Consider the following 14,459-nt stretch of genomic DNA (forward strand, 5'->3'; position numbering starts at 1 on the left):
GGGGTCAGTGAGGAGTTAACAGAAGAGAAGAGTTGGGGGGTGGGTCTGATGTAAACAAAGAAAAGGGGGTCCATCTGGGGATATGGCTCAGTTGGCAGAGTGCTTGGCTAGCATGTCTGAATCTCTGGGTTCAGTGCCTAACACCAAATAAATCCAGTGTGGCAGTATACACCATTTATCCCAGCACTCAGGAAGTGGAGACAGGAGGATTAGAAGTTCAAGGTCATTCTGGAGTTTGGGACCAGCTTGGACTCCAAGATATCCTGTGGCAGAGGAACAAAGAATCATCAAGACAGGCCAAATAGTGGTATGCAACTGAAGCTTGATGTCAGTCAAAAGAGAAAGCAGGGATGCAGGAAAGGCACTCAGAGAAAAGAGACATTGACATGTAATGTGGACCCACTAAGGAGGCAGAAGGAAGCAGCATTGCCCACCCTGGCCTGAAGACTGAACCCGGATTTTAGAGATTATGTAAGGTAGTTTGGCAAACTCAAACTCGCATGTGTGTCACACTTCCCATCCTTCCGCCCATGGGAGACAGCATTCATCAATTCCAGCCCACACCTTTCCAAGCAACCTGAGATGAGATCTGCTTTCCATCCTTGGTGTAGGAGTGCCAAGATAAGTGAGGTAGAGCCTTGAATACCTTGTTGACTAGTTAGTAGCTAATTGGATAGGCAATGGGGAGCCATTAAAGTCTTGTAAGCATGGGAGTGACATGGTGGGAAATGAGAGCTTGTAGTTCAGGGTAATTAATTTGGCAGTGCTATCTAGAATGAATGGCTTCCAGTGGTTAGAAGACTGAAGGCCAGCTATTGGGAAGGTTGCTGCAATGGTTTGTGGGGAGCAAACATGTCTGATATTGAATGAAGACAACAAAAAGGAGGTGCAGATGTCAGAGCCAAGAGTTATAGAACCCAGCAGATGCACTGGGATGAGGACAGTTAGGGACTGGAATGTGACAAGACTCCAAATGAACTTGGAGGTTCTCTGTAATTACCCTAGCAGAGAATTAAGTAGTATTGCCATAGGGAGGGGGACCTGGGATTGGTGAGGAGGTCCTGGACTCCGTATGGGGACAGGGGGAGGAAGAAGAAACTGGAAAGCAAAACATGGATTTAGACTCATCTCCTCTATAGAGAGCAGCTTTTCTGAGCCAGAGCCTATCAGAGAACTGAGTGTAAGGGGAAAAAATCACTTAAAAGCAAACATTGTTGCCCTTTGTTCCATGAGCAGGGTCTAAAAGAGGTTCCTGTCTATCCAAATATCTGGAAAACTGGAGAGTCTTAATTAGTAATCAGAAAAGGACCCCAGGAAGGGAAAGAATATAGACCTGCTCACTGTGTTCTTCCAGTTTCAAATGCTTCCCCAACCCAGGTGATTTACACTCTAGTAACTAGCAATGATTGACAGGCAAGAAGGTGTCTAGCTCACTTTTATTTTTCCCCTAGGGGACCACATTTGAGTTTCTGATTGTTTTAAACTCAGACACAGCAACTGTGTTAAGTTAGGAGAAATTTGCCCCCCACCCTTCTCTGGGATCTTTCTCCAAAGGGAGCAGACTTTATCTCAGTGTTTCATTTTGTTTTGAAACAAGGTTTCACTCTGTAATCCCCACTAGTCTGGAACTCACTTTGTAGACCAGATTGCCTCAAATTCACAGAGATCTGCCTCTATCTCGACTAAGGCTTGAAGGGCCTTACTTTCTTTTCTGGAAGATGTTTCTAGACTGACCTAATCCAATTGGTTGAAGGAGAACCATCAAGGAAGCTATTGAACAACAAGAATCTATCTCCACCACTTTGCTACAACAGTGTAATTACTACATTCTACAGTTTATCCTTATGAACACCGATAGCTGTGGCTACTATCAGCTTCCTCAAAGAAGCTTCTCTTTATAGCAATTGGAGCCCTACCTAGAAAACCACAACTGGATACAAGGCAGAGATCATGGGGGAGGCAAGGCCCCAACGGATACATCTACATCACAGCTCCACTCTCTACGGCTCAGGGAACATGGTAGAAGAAAGTTCAGAAATATTGGAAGAGCCAGAAGAGTAGGGACTCTGCTGTGATACAGTCTCTCATTGAATCAACATAAATAAAACCAGAGTGATATCAATATTGATATTGATATTAACGTTGAAGAGATCCTGTTTCTAGACTTGAACTATAGGTAACTATGAACATGGGGGGGTAGAATCAGCCTTTCTCAGGATGAGCATCTTTAATTAGTTGTTCAATGCAGAGTGGTCAGCTTTGAAGCCATATACACACCACCAATTCAAAACGGACGTAGCAGGTTTGATTTATATTTATTTGTGTTTACACACGTGCATATATATGCAACAAATGTAATCAAAGACCAAGAGCTTTTTTTGGGGGGGGTAGGAGTGGGAATGGGAGGGGGAGTTACTAGGAGGAGCTGGAGTAAAAAAATAAACAGGAGAGTGATGTAACTCTGTTTCAAGTAACAACTTAAAATAAAAATAAAAAAAATAAAACAATATTCTAAGACAACCAGCAGATGTATTTTGAGACTTCTGTCCCAGAGGAAGTTGTCTATTAAGCTGTGTGCTTTGAAGTGTTTGTTTAGACTTAGAGAAGTCAAATGTGATGGTGCAAGAACATCAGCAACAGGCTAACCAATAGAAAGTCCTGAGAGTAGATGCTACTCAGAAAATGAGTCTGGGGAATCCACCCATCTGATTTGAGATAGAGGAGACCATTATAGCACTGTGTACAGGCACCAGCGGATAGTCTATGGCCAGGGATCATTGCAGAGCTCAGATTTAGGTGTTAGAAGCCTTCACATCCCATCCAGATCATCTGGAAGAATGGGCCACAGCTAGGCAGGTGAATACACAGGCCATGGCAAAGATCACTGTGTGCTTGAATCCAATCCACATAACCAATCAACAGCAACTGGCAGGGGGTGTGGGAGGAGCCTTCTTAAACTATTTAACTAGATTTATCCTTTTTTTTTTTTTTAAAAAAAGCATTTTCCAAACCAGAAAATTAGCAAAGTACAATGTCTCCCCATTCTCCCCCCACCGCACACCCCTGAAACACACTTATTTTTGCCACCTTCTGGTAGATAATAATATTTGTGTTGTTAAATTTTTCAGGTTTTCTGGAAGGAAGGTGGGGGTGTAAAAATGAACTGATTTCATTAGCATCTTCAGAAATAAAAGGAAATGGTGGCTTCATTATTGAGACAGAGAAGCCAGCTCTCACATAAGGATATTCACCACCCAGCCTATTAGTGCTGATATTTCCTACTGGAGTTTGGGGTAGAGGTAAGCACTTAATTCTCAGCTTTCCTTAAGTATCAGCTAGTAGATGGGTGTGCTCCAAAGGGAGTTAAGCTCAGAATCATGCCTTATAAAGATAAGACTCGTTAATTATCTGGATTTTTTTTATTATCCAGACGTTATTAATACCTCTCCAGGATGTCTGTCTGCTGTAGATGAGCCTGTGCATTTAATAGCAAAAATACCAGTGGGAATAGGAAACTAGCAGACACACTGGAGTTCAGATGCAGCTAGGCCCCTTTCATGGGTTCAGAAGTCCTTCACCAAACTGACCAAAGTTTTCTTCACAAAATAGTGGCCTGCCAAACAGTTTCTGGATCCTTCATGGAGGAAAAAAAAAAAAAAAAAAAAACACGGCAAAAGAGCTTGAAAGAGACCTCTTCCCATAACACTAGTTACTGGCTAGACATATGCATCCTACAATCACAAAATTTATTTTAGACTCAGTCATATCTAAGACTGGAAACCCCAGACTGTCCCATCCCAAAGTAAAAAGCGCCAAGTTTGTCGTCTGGTCCTCCCACCTTCCTCCTTCCAGAGGGTTGTCAGTCAGCTTCTAATTCCCTTTTAGTTTTCCCCAGCCTCGGACCGAGCTTGCAGAGAGCTGCAGTTACCAGCGAGTGCCCCAACGCGGATAACCGGATTTGTCTCCTCCTCCCAAGCTGGCTGCGGATAGGAGACACCGAGTTACTGCCCCCGAGGGAATCTCAAAAGTAGACAGAGCCACACGTCGCCGACCGATCCTTTCTGTAGCTGGGTTAAAGAGGAGAGGGAGGATCGGGGCGCAGGAGGCACCCCATCTTTCTCCTCCCTCCCTCTTCTCCACCTCCCAAATTTGGCAGCCTTGTGTAGCTCCCGGTCTGGGGTCTGGAGGGTGGAGAGTGTGGGTGCGGGGGCCGGCTGGAGACGCTCTCGCTAGCGCTGCCTGTGGCCAAACCCGCCTCACGTCCCCTCTCGGCCGCACACGCGTCCACCGCCACTCGCGCGCTCGCTCGCGCTCTCGCCTGGCTAGGTCCCTCCTGCTCTCGCCCGTCTCCTTTTCCTTTTTTTTTTTTTTTTTTTTTGGTACCATAGAGTCGCTCTGAAAACAGAAGATAGAGGGAGTCTCGGAGCTCGCCATCTCCGCCGATCTCTACATTGGGAAAAAAAACATGGAGTCAGCTCCGGCAGCCCCCGACCCCGCCGCCAGCGAACCGGGCAGCAGCGGCTCGGAGGCGGCCGCGGGCTCCAGGGAGACCCCGCTGACCCAGGACACGGGCCGCAAGAGCGAGGCACCGGGCGCGGGGCGCAGGCAGAGCTATGCGAGCTCCAGCCGAGGTAGGAGACGCTGCGACCAGGCTCCGGGCAGGGGGGCGGCGGGAGCGGTGCGCCGAGCCCGGAGGGGACCAGGCACCCCGGGGGAGCGCGCGCTCGGGGAGCGGGCGACACGCGGGGTCCCCGGGACCGGTGCACGCGCGCGCGAGCCTATCGTGGTGCCCTGAGCGACCGGCACCCCCGCCCCTCCCCCCGCGGCCCCCCACAAATGTTGCAAACTTTTGCAAGCCAGTGCTGGGCTTGCGGGAGAGGGCAATGGGGGACGGACCCGAGCGTTGACAGCCAGACGACTCCAACCCCACCTCCCCCTTGATTGCATGTTTTATTTTCTGCAAAGAAGAGCTATCCAAATTAAATACGATTCCCCCCACCAAAAAGAAACCGAGATGGGGGAGTGGGGGTAAAGAAACTTTTAAAGCGGTAGTGTCCTTTTAAGAAGGGGGAGGGGGTCTGTTTGTGGCTACTCGCTTTCTCGGTTACCTTTTCTGCTTTTGACAGTTTCCCTCATACCCATCCCCACCACCCCGCGGTAGGAATCGAGAAGTGTTCGAATCCTCCCTCTCCCGGAAAAGCTTGGAGGTTCGGGAGGAGTGAGAGACCTAGAAGTCTCAGGGGGCGGAAGGGGGGCGACGCGGGCAGCTTCTCTTCTGCAGCTCTTGGGGGTAGGCTTGGAGGACAAGGCAGAGAGATCCGGGTCCCAGCGCGCGGGATGTTGTGGAGTTGATTTTCCCCGCCGGGCAAAAGGAAGAAGCGCAACTTTGTAGCCGTGGGTTCGGAGCCCGCAGTCCTAGAGGAGGCTGGCAGGGGGCGTGTGCAGCGCGCGGAGGGAGGGCAATGGTGGAGTGGGGCGCTCCACGCGCGATTGGAGGGAGCGGCTGCGAGGCAAACAAGCCGAGAGAGAAAGCCGAGAAAAGCACCCAAACTTATTTCTGCTCTGGGAATCCTCCGCTCGCCGCGATGCCCAGCGTTTCTGCCGGAACCTGGGGTTGATCGGAGTTGAGTGCTGGTTGGCCAGGGCTAAGGAGGCAGCCCTTCCTGGGCCTTTGGTTCATTTTGTGTTGGTGTCTGGAGTGTGTGAAAGAGAGGACCTGGGGAGACAAGGGTGCTTGCTCCTCTCCGGTCGTTTTCCAAAAGTGGTCTAACCGGGGGAGCGCGGGTGGGGGGAGCTGACTTCTTTCTTAAAGGTGTCAGAAGCTGCTGTGGGATCCCCACCCCCTCCTTCGGGGGTGGGGGATTATTTATTTGAATGCTCCTGGAGTTTGCAAAGAGCAGGAGGAAGCTGCAGCTTTAATTACTGTTGTAAATAATGTATAAATCACGCCTGTCACTCCGGAGGAAGCAGGCTCCTGCGAGCCACCCAGGGGCTTGGGACAGAGTGGATCTCTCCAGCCAGGTTTGGCGGCTATGGGGTCTGTGGGGAGACGAAGGGGGGACCGAGAGCCCCTCCCTTCCTCTTGGATGTGTTAGTTGGAGGTAGGAACATGGCTGATCATGTGCTGGCTGTTTTACAGTATTCTCCCCTCCCGCCCCACCTTAGCCACACCCCCTGTCCGGGAGCTTTCCCATTCACGGAATTCAAGTACAGTAAAAGCCATCCGGATGACATATGCTGCTGCTGGTGGTGGTGGTGGGGTACCATTTAATTAAAGGCGATTTCCGAAGAGTGTGTCGAGGCTCTGTTTGAATCAGGGGAATGGGGGCGACAAGGACCGGGACGAAAGGAAAGGGGTGTGTGTGAAGGCTTCGGGTGGGGGGCGGCCGCAACGGACCACCAGTTCTGCGAGTTTGTGCAGAGCTTTTGGCTGCAAGGAGTCTATTTAGAGCCCGAGATTTGGAATGCGAGCGGGTTATGTAACAGGGTTAATCAGAAACGCTGGAGAAAATCCCCTTCATGTGTTTGGAGGCTTTTTTTTTTTTTTTTAAAAGAAGGGGTGCACAGTGTCTAGTAAGTGGCTCTGATTTCTAGTTTGTGCCTTTCTTCTTTCTCTAGCCCCTCCCCACCTCCCCTGCTTTATTAACATCTTCAGGTGTCATTTCTGCCAGGTGTGTTCTTGCAATAGATGGGGTGGCAGGCTGCAGAACCAACTACAAATCTGTAACTCGCAAATTATATAAAGCCGGGGAATTTGGTACCCCCCCCGGCCTCCCCAAAGATCCAAGGAACAAAAATAGAAGCAATGTGCACCTTCCAGGATGGCCTGCTGACCCATATCCCTCTACCCCCTAGAGCCCCCACCCCCATTCTTTGAAGAAACCTGTCTGTTGTCTGTTTCTCCAAGGAGATTTAATGGGAAGGGGGGAAGGAAGGCCCAGACACTCCACTCACATCCGGCACGCAGGCACTAGGTTACATAACAGTCTGAATGGAAAAAAGGAAGGTCAGACATGGAGGCATCCTTTAGCCAACACAGCAATAGTAATATCTTCCAGGAACTACTTGCAGTTGCAGACCTTGACCTCAGATGTAGTATCTACTTCTCAGGGTTGCCAATCTTGGTGTGTGTGTGTGTGTGTGAGAGAGAGAGAGAGAGAGAGAGAGAGAGAGAGTGAGAGAGAGAGAGAGAGAGAGAGCATCTGGGAGAAAAAGAGAGACTATGTAAGTATGCTGGGTAGTTGTGAGTGCTGTGCAAATGGGAAATGTTTGGGTTTTTAGATGATGTAATGGAGTTGGCAGAATATTCAACTCGGCTCCTGGAGTGTAAGCATAAGAAAATTGGAGCTGGCATCCCATATTAATGTTGCATAAATTACAATATCAGAAAGAAATTAACCTACACACTAGGTGATTATGCCTCTTAAATACTTAAAACATAAAAGCACAGGCTCAAAGCGCAAAGCAAACACCACCACCTCACAATTAGCCTGTGCCACCTCCTGGAAGGTGAGTGAAGGTTCTGGGTGAATTGGGAAGCTTCCTGACTCGGGGAGGCGTTTTCCAAGGGGCTTTGAGGGCTTGTTTGCAGCCGGCAGATGCTTGGAGTCTATAGGGATGGAGGGTGTAATTCTCATGACATTGATGTGACCTCATGAGATATTACCAGGGTAGATTTGAGGCTATTGCTACATTCCTACGTCCTAGGAATCTAAGTATGAAACGGATTAGAGGCCTTCAGTGCCTGGGCTTTCCAAATCAGATGTGTGCTTTCATAATCTGGAAGCTTATCTTCCTGTGCTCCTTACAACTCCAAGGGAATGGTAGCAGTCTTAATGAAACCCTTCGATTTTCTAGAAAGTATTAATGACAGCTGGTTTCACTCTGCCCTGTCTTTACAGCACTGTGAAAGAGGCGGAAGAAAATAAAAGACAGGCAAGAACCAACATGATGGGTAAAAATGAAAGGAAAAAACCCACCGTGAATCTTTAATTTTACGTGGCTTTCAGGGGCTTTAGGGAGCTGTGAGCATTGTGACATAACTGTTGTTAGGAACCCTTTCCCAGAATCTCCATATTATATGCGCACCAGAAGCTTGCATATTGCACATCACTAAAGTTACCCTCACAGGACCCTGCACCACATAGTGAGTGGGTTCCCAGTACTGGTGTGCAAGGCTTTTAGGACAGGCCAACCTAAGAGAGAGAGAAAAAATCAAAACCAAAGGATGGGATTAACACTGAGAAGCTGGGTGGGATGGAGGGACCGCCCCCTGGAAGCTCAGCTGAGAGTGACTTAAAAGTCAATTAACAGGGCCTGCATGGCTCTGCAACCCAGAGAGATGCTGGAACTGTCTAACTCCTACACTCTGGAAATGCTTCCCTTGCCCTTCTCGCCAGCCCCTGCTGATCGATGTTCTGGAAGGTTCTCCTACCTAGAGATATGGCAACTTTTCTAGAGATGAATGTTCAGATTAGTTTCTCTGGTTGGGAGAAAAATTCCTTTGCCAGAGGAATGGGATAAACTTTTTTTTTCTTTTTTAATTGAAGGACTTGAATTTTCTGGGAAATTGCTCATAAAAGCATTTATAATTATACTCTTTAAAATGCAAAGGAATAATTTTAGAAAATGCATTTCATGATAGTTAGGGTAACCTTTCTGTTGCTTCCTCCTAATTTCTTGTAAAGAAATGAATTATTAATCTAGAATTTGAGTTCCGAGTGGCTAAAATAGTTAAAGCACACCCATTCTCTCTTTTCAAAGTGGCACTCTGAGGAGCCCTGGTCTTTAGAAAGTCTGTTTGTAACCCCGAAGTATGGTGGATGCCTTTGTAGAACCTGGGTTCTGGCAACTCGTCTCGACTCTTCAGCACACAGTTGTGTGTGTGTGTGTGTGTGTGTGTGTGTGTGTGTGTGTGTGGAGGGGCGGGGGTAGTCAGCAGCCACTTTGATACAAGGCAGACTCCTAAAGTGGGATGGAGAGGCACAAGGATATTAACGGTCAGAATTTCACCTAAGGATGACAATCCTTAGGACTTGTGGGGACAGCTTAATCACTTTTGGAAAACGTGCTTTTGGAATTTTTTCCCTCTGTCTGAAGTTAACTCTTGATTTGCAAGTAAGAAAACCCATAGGCCGTCCTCTGGTCAATGCAGGATAAAGTCTCACATTATTCCCTCTAATATCCCCATTCTGCATTTGGGAACTTGTGTGATTTTTGGAAATTCTCTCTGAGTTGGATGGTGTTGGCAATTAGATTCATAGAACATGAACTCGATTTTTAAAATGCTATTGTGTGCATACATTGTCATGTGTGGGCATTTGTGTGCATGAATGTGTGAGCATGTGGGACCAGAGGTCAGTGACAGGTGTCTTCCTCATTCCCCCACCCCCACCCCCGCACTTTACTTTTTGAGATAGAGTCTTTCACTGCACTTGGAGTTCAGTAATTACACTAGGCTGGTTGGACAATGAGCTCTAGGGATTCTCTGGCCAGTGAGCTCCAGGGATCCTCCTTTTTCTGCCTCCCCAGTGTTGGGATCCTAGGTGTGTGTTTCCACACCTTGGCTTTTTTTTTTCTTATTCATTTTTAAAATATTTTTATTACATATTTTCCTCAATTACATTTCCAATGCTATCCCAAAAGTCCCCCATACCCTCCCCCCCACTTCCCTACCCACCCATTCCCATTTTTTTTTTTTTGGCCCTGGCGTTCCCCTGTACTGGGGCATATAAAGTTTGGGGGCATATAAAGTTTGCGTGTCCAATGGGCCTCTTTTTCCAGTGATGGCCGACTAGGCCATCTTTTGATACATATGCAGCTAGAGTCAAGAGCTCCGGGGTACTGGTTAGTTCATAATGTTGTTCCACCTATAGGGTTGCAGATCCCTTTAGCTCCTTGGATACTTTCTCTAGCTTCTCCATTGGGAGCCCTGTGGTCCATCCAGTAGCTGACTGTGAGCATCCACTTATGTGTTTGCTAGGCCCCGGCATATGGATACAGAAAATGTGGTACATTTACACAATGGAGTACTACTCAGCTATTAAAAAGAATGAATTTATGAAATTCCTAGCCAAATGGATGGACCTGGAGGGCATCATCCTGAGTGAGGTAACACAATCACAAAGGAACTCACACAATATGTACTCACTGATAAGTGGATATTAGCCCAAAACGTAGGATACCCAAGATATAAGATACAATTTGCTAAACACATGAAACTCAAGAAGAATGAAGACTGAAGTGTAGACACCATGCCTTCCTTAGAATTGGGAACAAAACACCCATGGAAGGAGTTACAGAGACAAAGTTTGGAGCTGTGACGAAAGGATGGACCATCTAGAGACTGCCATATCCAGGGATCCATCCCATAATCAGCTTCCAAACGCTGACACCATTGCATACACTAGCAAGAATTTGCTAAAAAGACCCAGATATAGCTGTCTCTTGTGACACACCTTGGCTTTTATATATGGGTTCTGGGCAGTTCACCAACTGAGCCTACTCTCCAGCCCTCATGTCCTATGAATTCTTACAGCGTGTGTTACTTTTTCAACGCGTTCTCCCCCCCCCACCCCCTACCTCCCCACCCCCCCACCCCCCGTGCATTGCTCTGCTCTGACCTCTGTGTTCCTGTGAGAACTTCTTAGCTTCTGTGAGAACTTCTGAGTCTCAGGAGGCAAAATGCAAAACTGCCTTTTAGAGATGAGTATAGGTTTGTGCATGTGTGTTTATGTGTGCTCCTGTATATGCGTGTGTGTGTGTGTCCTAATATGACAATCATCTGCCCCTCTGCCCCCTCACTATGACTTCCATGAGATGATATAGGGGCCTCTAAAGCAGGTGTCTTCCACTCCCTCATGGAGATCCCTGATCCACCCATCAGGATGAGTTATCACTTCTCTTAGAGTAAGGAGACTTTGAACTTGAAAGGGCTTCAGCTACCAGAGCATACACTAATCTAGAATGTAGAAAACATTTCCAAGTGCAAAAATCTCCCTTGCTCAGGGTTTAGGCAAAGTGGTCCGTCCCTCTTTCTTCCTCCTCCCCTCCCCACTTCTCTTTCTTATATTTATTTTTGTGCCTAATTTGTCATGGGAAATGTTGTTTAGAACAAAGCTGTTAAAACTTTTCAACCATGTTTTAGGCTGTATATTAATAGAATTGTGTAATTTTTAGGTTGATGCTTAAAAATAACCCAGATGATTAGTGTTCAAGTCTTGGCTGCTATATGATAAACCACAGTTTTACGTTTTACTCTGAGGGCACCGAGGCATCGCTAATGAATTGATTTTTTTCTGTCTGATATTAGATTAACACCATTTATTGATTATTATTATTATTATTATTATTATGTCTTTCCTTTTTGTCTATTTCTTTTCTTTTTTGCTGTGTGGTTTCCTTTCCTAGCCTAGAGAGAGAGAGCACCAGAAAGTTAATTGAATCTTTCCTCGGAGTTTCAGTGTCTCACAGTGCTGTGGGGTCACGGTTCTGAGCATGAATTCTGATTGTACATTATAGAACTGAGAATGGAGCTGGCGTTGCAGACCGGCTGAGGTCTGTCCTGATCCCACCTGGAAATGGTTTCTTTTTTCTTTCTGTGAAATCTTTAGCAGGACTATTTGCTTCCTTGTTTTCTATGTTGCAAGAAGCAAGTCAGAAATTCAATTAGTTGTTCTGGGTTACTGGAGGGTTTTACTTAATAGGAAATTGTCAACCAGATTCTAAAAGCTTTCTTTTTGTTTATCTAGTTTTTTTTTGTTGTTGTTGGTGGTGGTTTTTTGTTTTTTTTTGTTTTTTTGTTTTTTTGTTTTTTTTTTTTGCTTATTTGAGACAGGGTCTCACTATGTAGCAGAGGTCTCAGGGTGATCCTCCTGTCTCAGCCCCAGGAGTGCTCAGATTACCATTGTCTGCTAGATTCTTTTTATTTCTTTCTCTAGAGTACTGGTTCTTAACTTCCTAATGCTGTCACCCTTTAATACAATTCTTCATGTTGTGGTGACCCTCATTATTTTCTTGCTACTTTATAACTACAATTTTACTACTGTTATGAATTGTAATGCGAATATTTGATATGCCACCCCCAAAGGGGTCACAACCCACAGGTTGAAAACTGCTGCCCTACAGTTATAGAAGATGCTAAATCCTCTTTAAGTATTCAGGGAGGCAATTCTGTTTACAAGTCCTATAATGTGGTTTCATCTCCTCTAATTCAGTGGAAACCATCATTAGCTTGACCATTCCCTTGGGGAGGTTGGGAGCATCTCTGTGGTAGGGAGCTTGCATACCTAGAAGGTTAGGAAGCTTAAGGGTTCAGGCATGTAGGAAAGAGTATTTAGAGGCCTGCGGAGAAAGTCCTTTCCAAGCTATGGCCTTTGAGAAGCATTTCTGGACCACAGTGCTGGCTTTCTCAGCATCAGCATCAGCATCAGCATCAGCATCAGCATCAGCATCAGCATCATCACAGAGTTGGCTCCCTCAGCATCAACACCATCACAGAACTGGCTTCCTTGGTAGCATCACACGGTCACACTTGACTTAATGTGAATCATTGATTAGCTTCTGCTGCCTCTGACATCACTGTGTTTGGATTCTTGGTGTTATGGTAGCCAATTATTATTGTTGTTGTTAATTTATTGACTGTTTTTGCTAAAAGCATCAAGAGGATTTAAAAAAAACATTATAAGAGAGGAAGAGGTTATAATAAAAATGAAGGTACCACAGTTCCCTGGATTGGAAGACTGGCTTTCAGCCTCAGGTCTTCTAGGCGATTGGGGAAAGGAATTACAGGGAACAATCCCCTGTTGAGGGACAAATGATTTTCCCCTCCAACAGATTTTTATGGCTTTCATGACATGACATTATTAGAAATTGTGTCATCAAGTTACACGAAACGGAACACTAATGATAACATTGTAGTTTCCCAGTGATGGGTTTATCTACAAAACCTGGATCCCAGTGGCTGGACTCATGGATGCTGACAGTCCAGGTTTCCCATACCTGCAAAGGTGTAGGAGGACCTCGGGATATCTTAGGGTGAATTTCTATTCACTCTCCCCTGACTCTTTCACCAGAGGCTGGAGTGAGACAGAAGTGTTATGGTTCAAACGCTACATTACCTCTCAGGTAGAAATATCTTAGCTGTGTGATTGGGTGTTGGCACTTGCAATACAAATTGTCTCAAACTGTTCTGAAGTAAGAAAGTTTCTACGTGCAGCCACCGGTCACAGTAGATGAAGTCCACTGAGACACAAGGGAAGGGTACCACTTAGTGTAGAATCCTCAAGCCGGCGAAAGAGGTATGCACCGTTAAAAATATCTAGCTTACTTCGGGGGAGGACCGAATACTGATGGAGTTTATGAAATATGAATACAGTGAGTTGCTGTACGTAAGTGGTAGGCGTGTGTGAAAGAAGAAGAAATAAGATTGTGTATAAATGACACTCTGAAACTTGATGGGATTGTAACGTGACAGGAATGGTGGCATGTGAGTCCATGCTTCCCAAGGGAACAGAGAAGCAGGCTGCAAAATCCACCTGTCAAACTTAATGTGGGACCAGAAATTAGAGAAGAGAAAAACCAGTTGACTTGTCTTTATAGGCAAAGAACATCACCTAGGATAAACAGAGAGCTTGAGAAGAATAGAGATGAAATTTCCAGAAAGGGGGTGGGGGAGTGGGGGGAATCACACCAAAAAAACCTAGAGGCCAATGTTTGAATTCAGAATGAGGCATATGCCAAACAATCCTCAGCTATCAACTCTTCCTGGTGTTTGGTGTCGGGCTTATAGTCAAATGAAAGACAACGACTATGAGTTTTAGTTGTACAGAAGAAATCACCTTGATCTCCCCCAAGCACACATATATATGTGCGAGCACACACACACACACACACACACACACACACACACACACACACACCAGGACTCAGAGCTGCATAGGATGTCATTTCCCTGTCTTGTTCTGATTAATTGACAGCTTATGCTATATGCTTCTTTCCTGAAGGTGACTTTATAATCTCTAGGCACCGACATGTCTCGCTGAAGTCAAGGAAGGAGAACTCACAAGCTAAAGTGTGTTTCACTGGGTGAGGTATTTGGGGGGTAGGGTGGGAAAAGAATGGTGAAATGGGGCAAGGGACTCGTGAGCTAAGAAGTTAAGACGCCCATTGGGGGATGGGAATTGTGGGCTGTGGGTGAAGGTGGGGACAGAGACTCTGTGTGCCAAAGCGGCCTCAGCAAGGATCTGGAATTTTAAATTACCTTTAACAAGGACGCTGAAAACGAGGCACGTTGACACTTTGAGAAGTTACGAGGAACTTGTCGAGACTGCCAATCGGCAGAGGCAGGTGAGGGAATATTTAGAAGCACAGACGGCCAGAGCAGCTCTGAAGGGCAGAGAGAGCAACTTGCGGGGGCGTTGAGGGACTTGGTGGGTGTGCTTATTGACGCTTCCAATTAG

General features: G+C 46.3%; 1 protein-coding gene and 1 long non-coding RNA gene across 4 annotated transcripts in view; one reads left to right on the top strand and one right to left on the bottom strand.

The window, feature by feature from the left end:
- Positions 1-3,725: 3,725 nt before the first annotated feature.
- Gm31325 lies at positions 3,726-4,450 on the bottom strand. Its single transcript, XR_379584.1, has 2 exons — positions 4,384-4,450; positions 3,726-4,067 (listed from the first exon to the last, which is right to left on the bottom strand). It is a non-coding gene; the product is annotated as a predicted gene, 31325 (long non-coding RNA).
- Rora (RAR-related orphan receptor alpha) overlaps positions 4,063-14,459 on the top strand; it is a 734,843-nt gene continuing 724,446 nt past the window's right edge. Inside the window, exons 1-2 of one of the 3 annotated variants that reach the window (XM_011242682.3) lie at positions 4,063-4,631; positions 14,004-14,085. In XM_011242682.3, the coding sequence (XP_011240984.1) occupies positions 4,466-4,631; positions 14,004-14,085 (248 nt within the window). In that variant the 5' untranslated portion in view covers positions 4,063-4,465. The remainder of the gene's footprint in view (positions 4,632-14,003; positions 14,086-14,459) is intronic. The other 2 variants (NM_001289917.1, NM_013646.2) reach the window with 2 other exon arrangements.

This window comes from Mus musculus, chromosome 9 (assembly GCF_000001635.26).
Source record: "Mus musculus strain C57BL/6J chromosome 9, GRCm38.p6 C57BL/6J".
Taxonomy (NCBI): domain Eukaryota; kingdom Metazoa; phylum Chordata; class Mammalia; order Rodentia; family Muridae; genus Mus; species Mus musculus.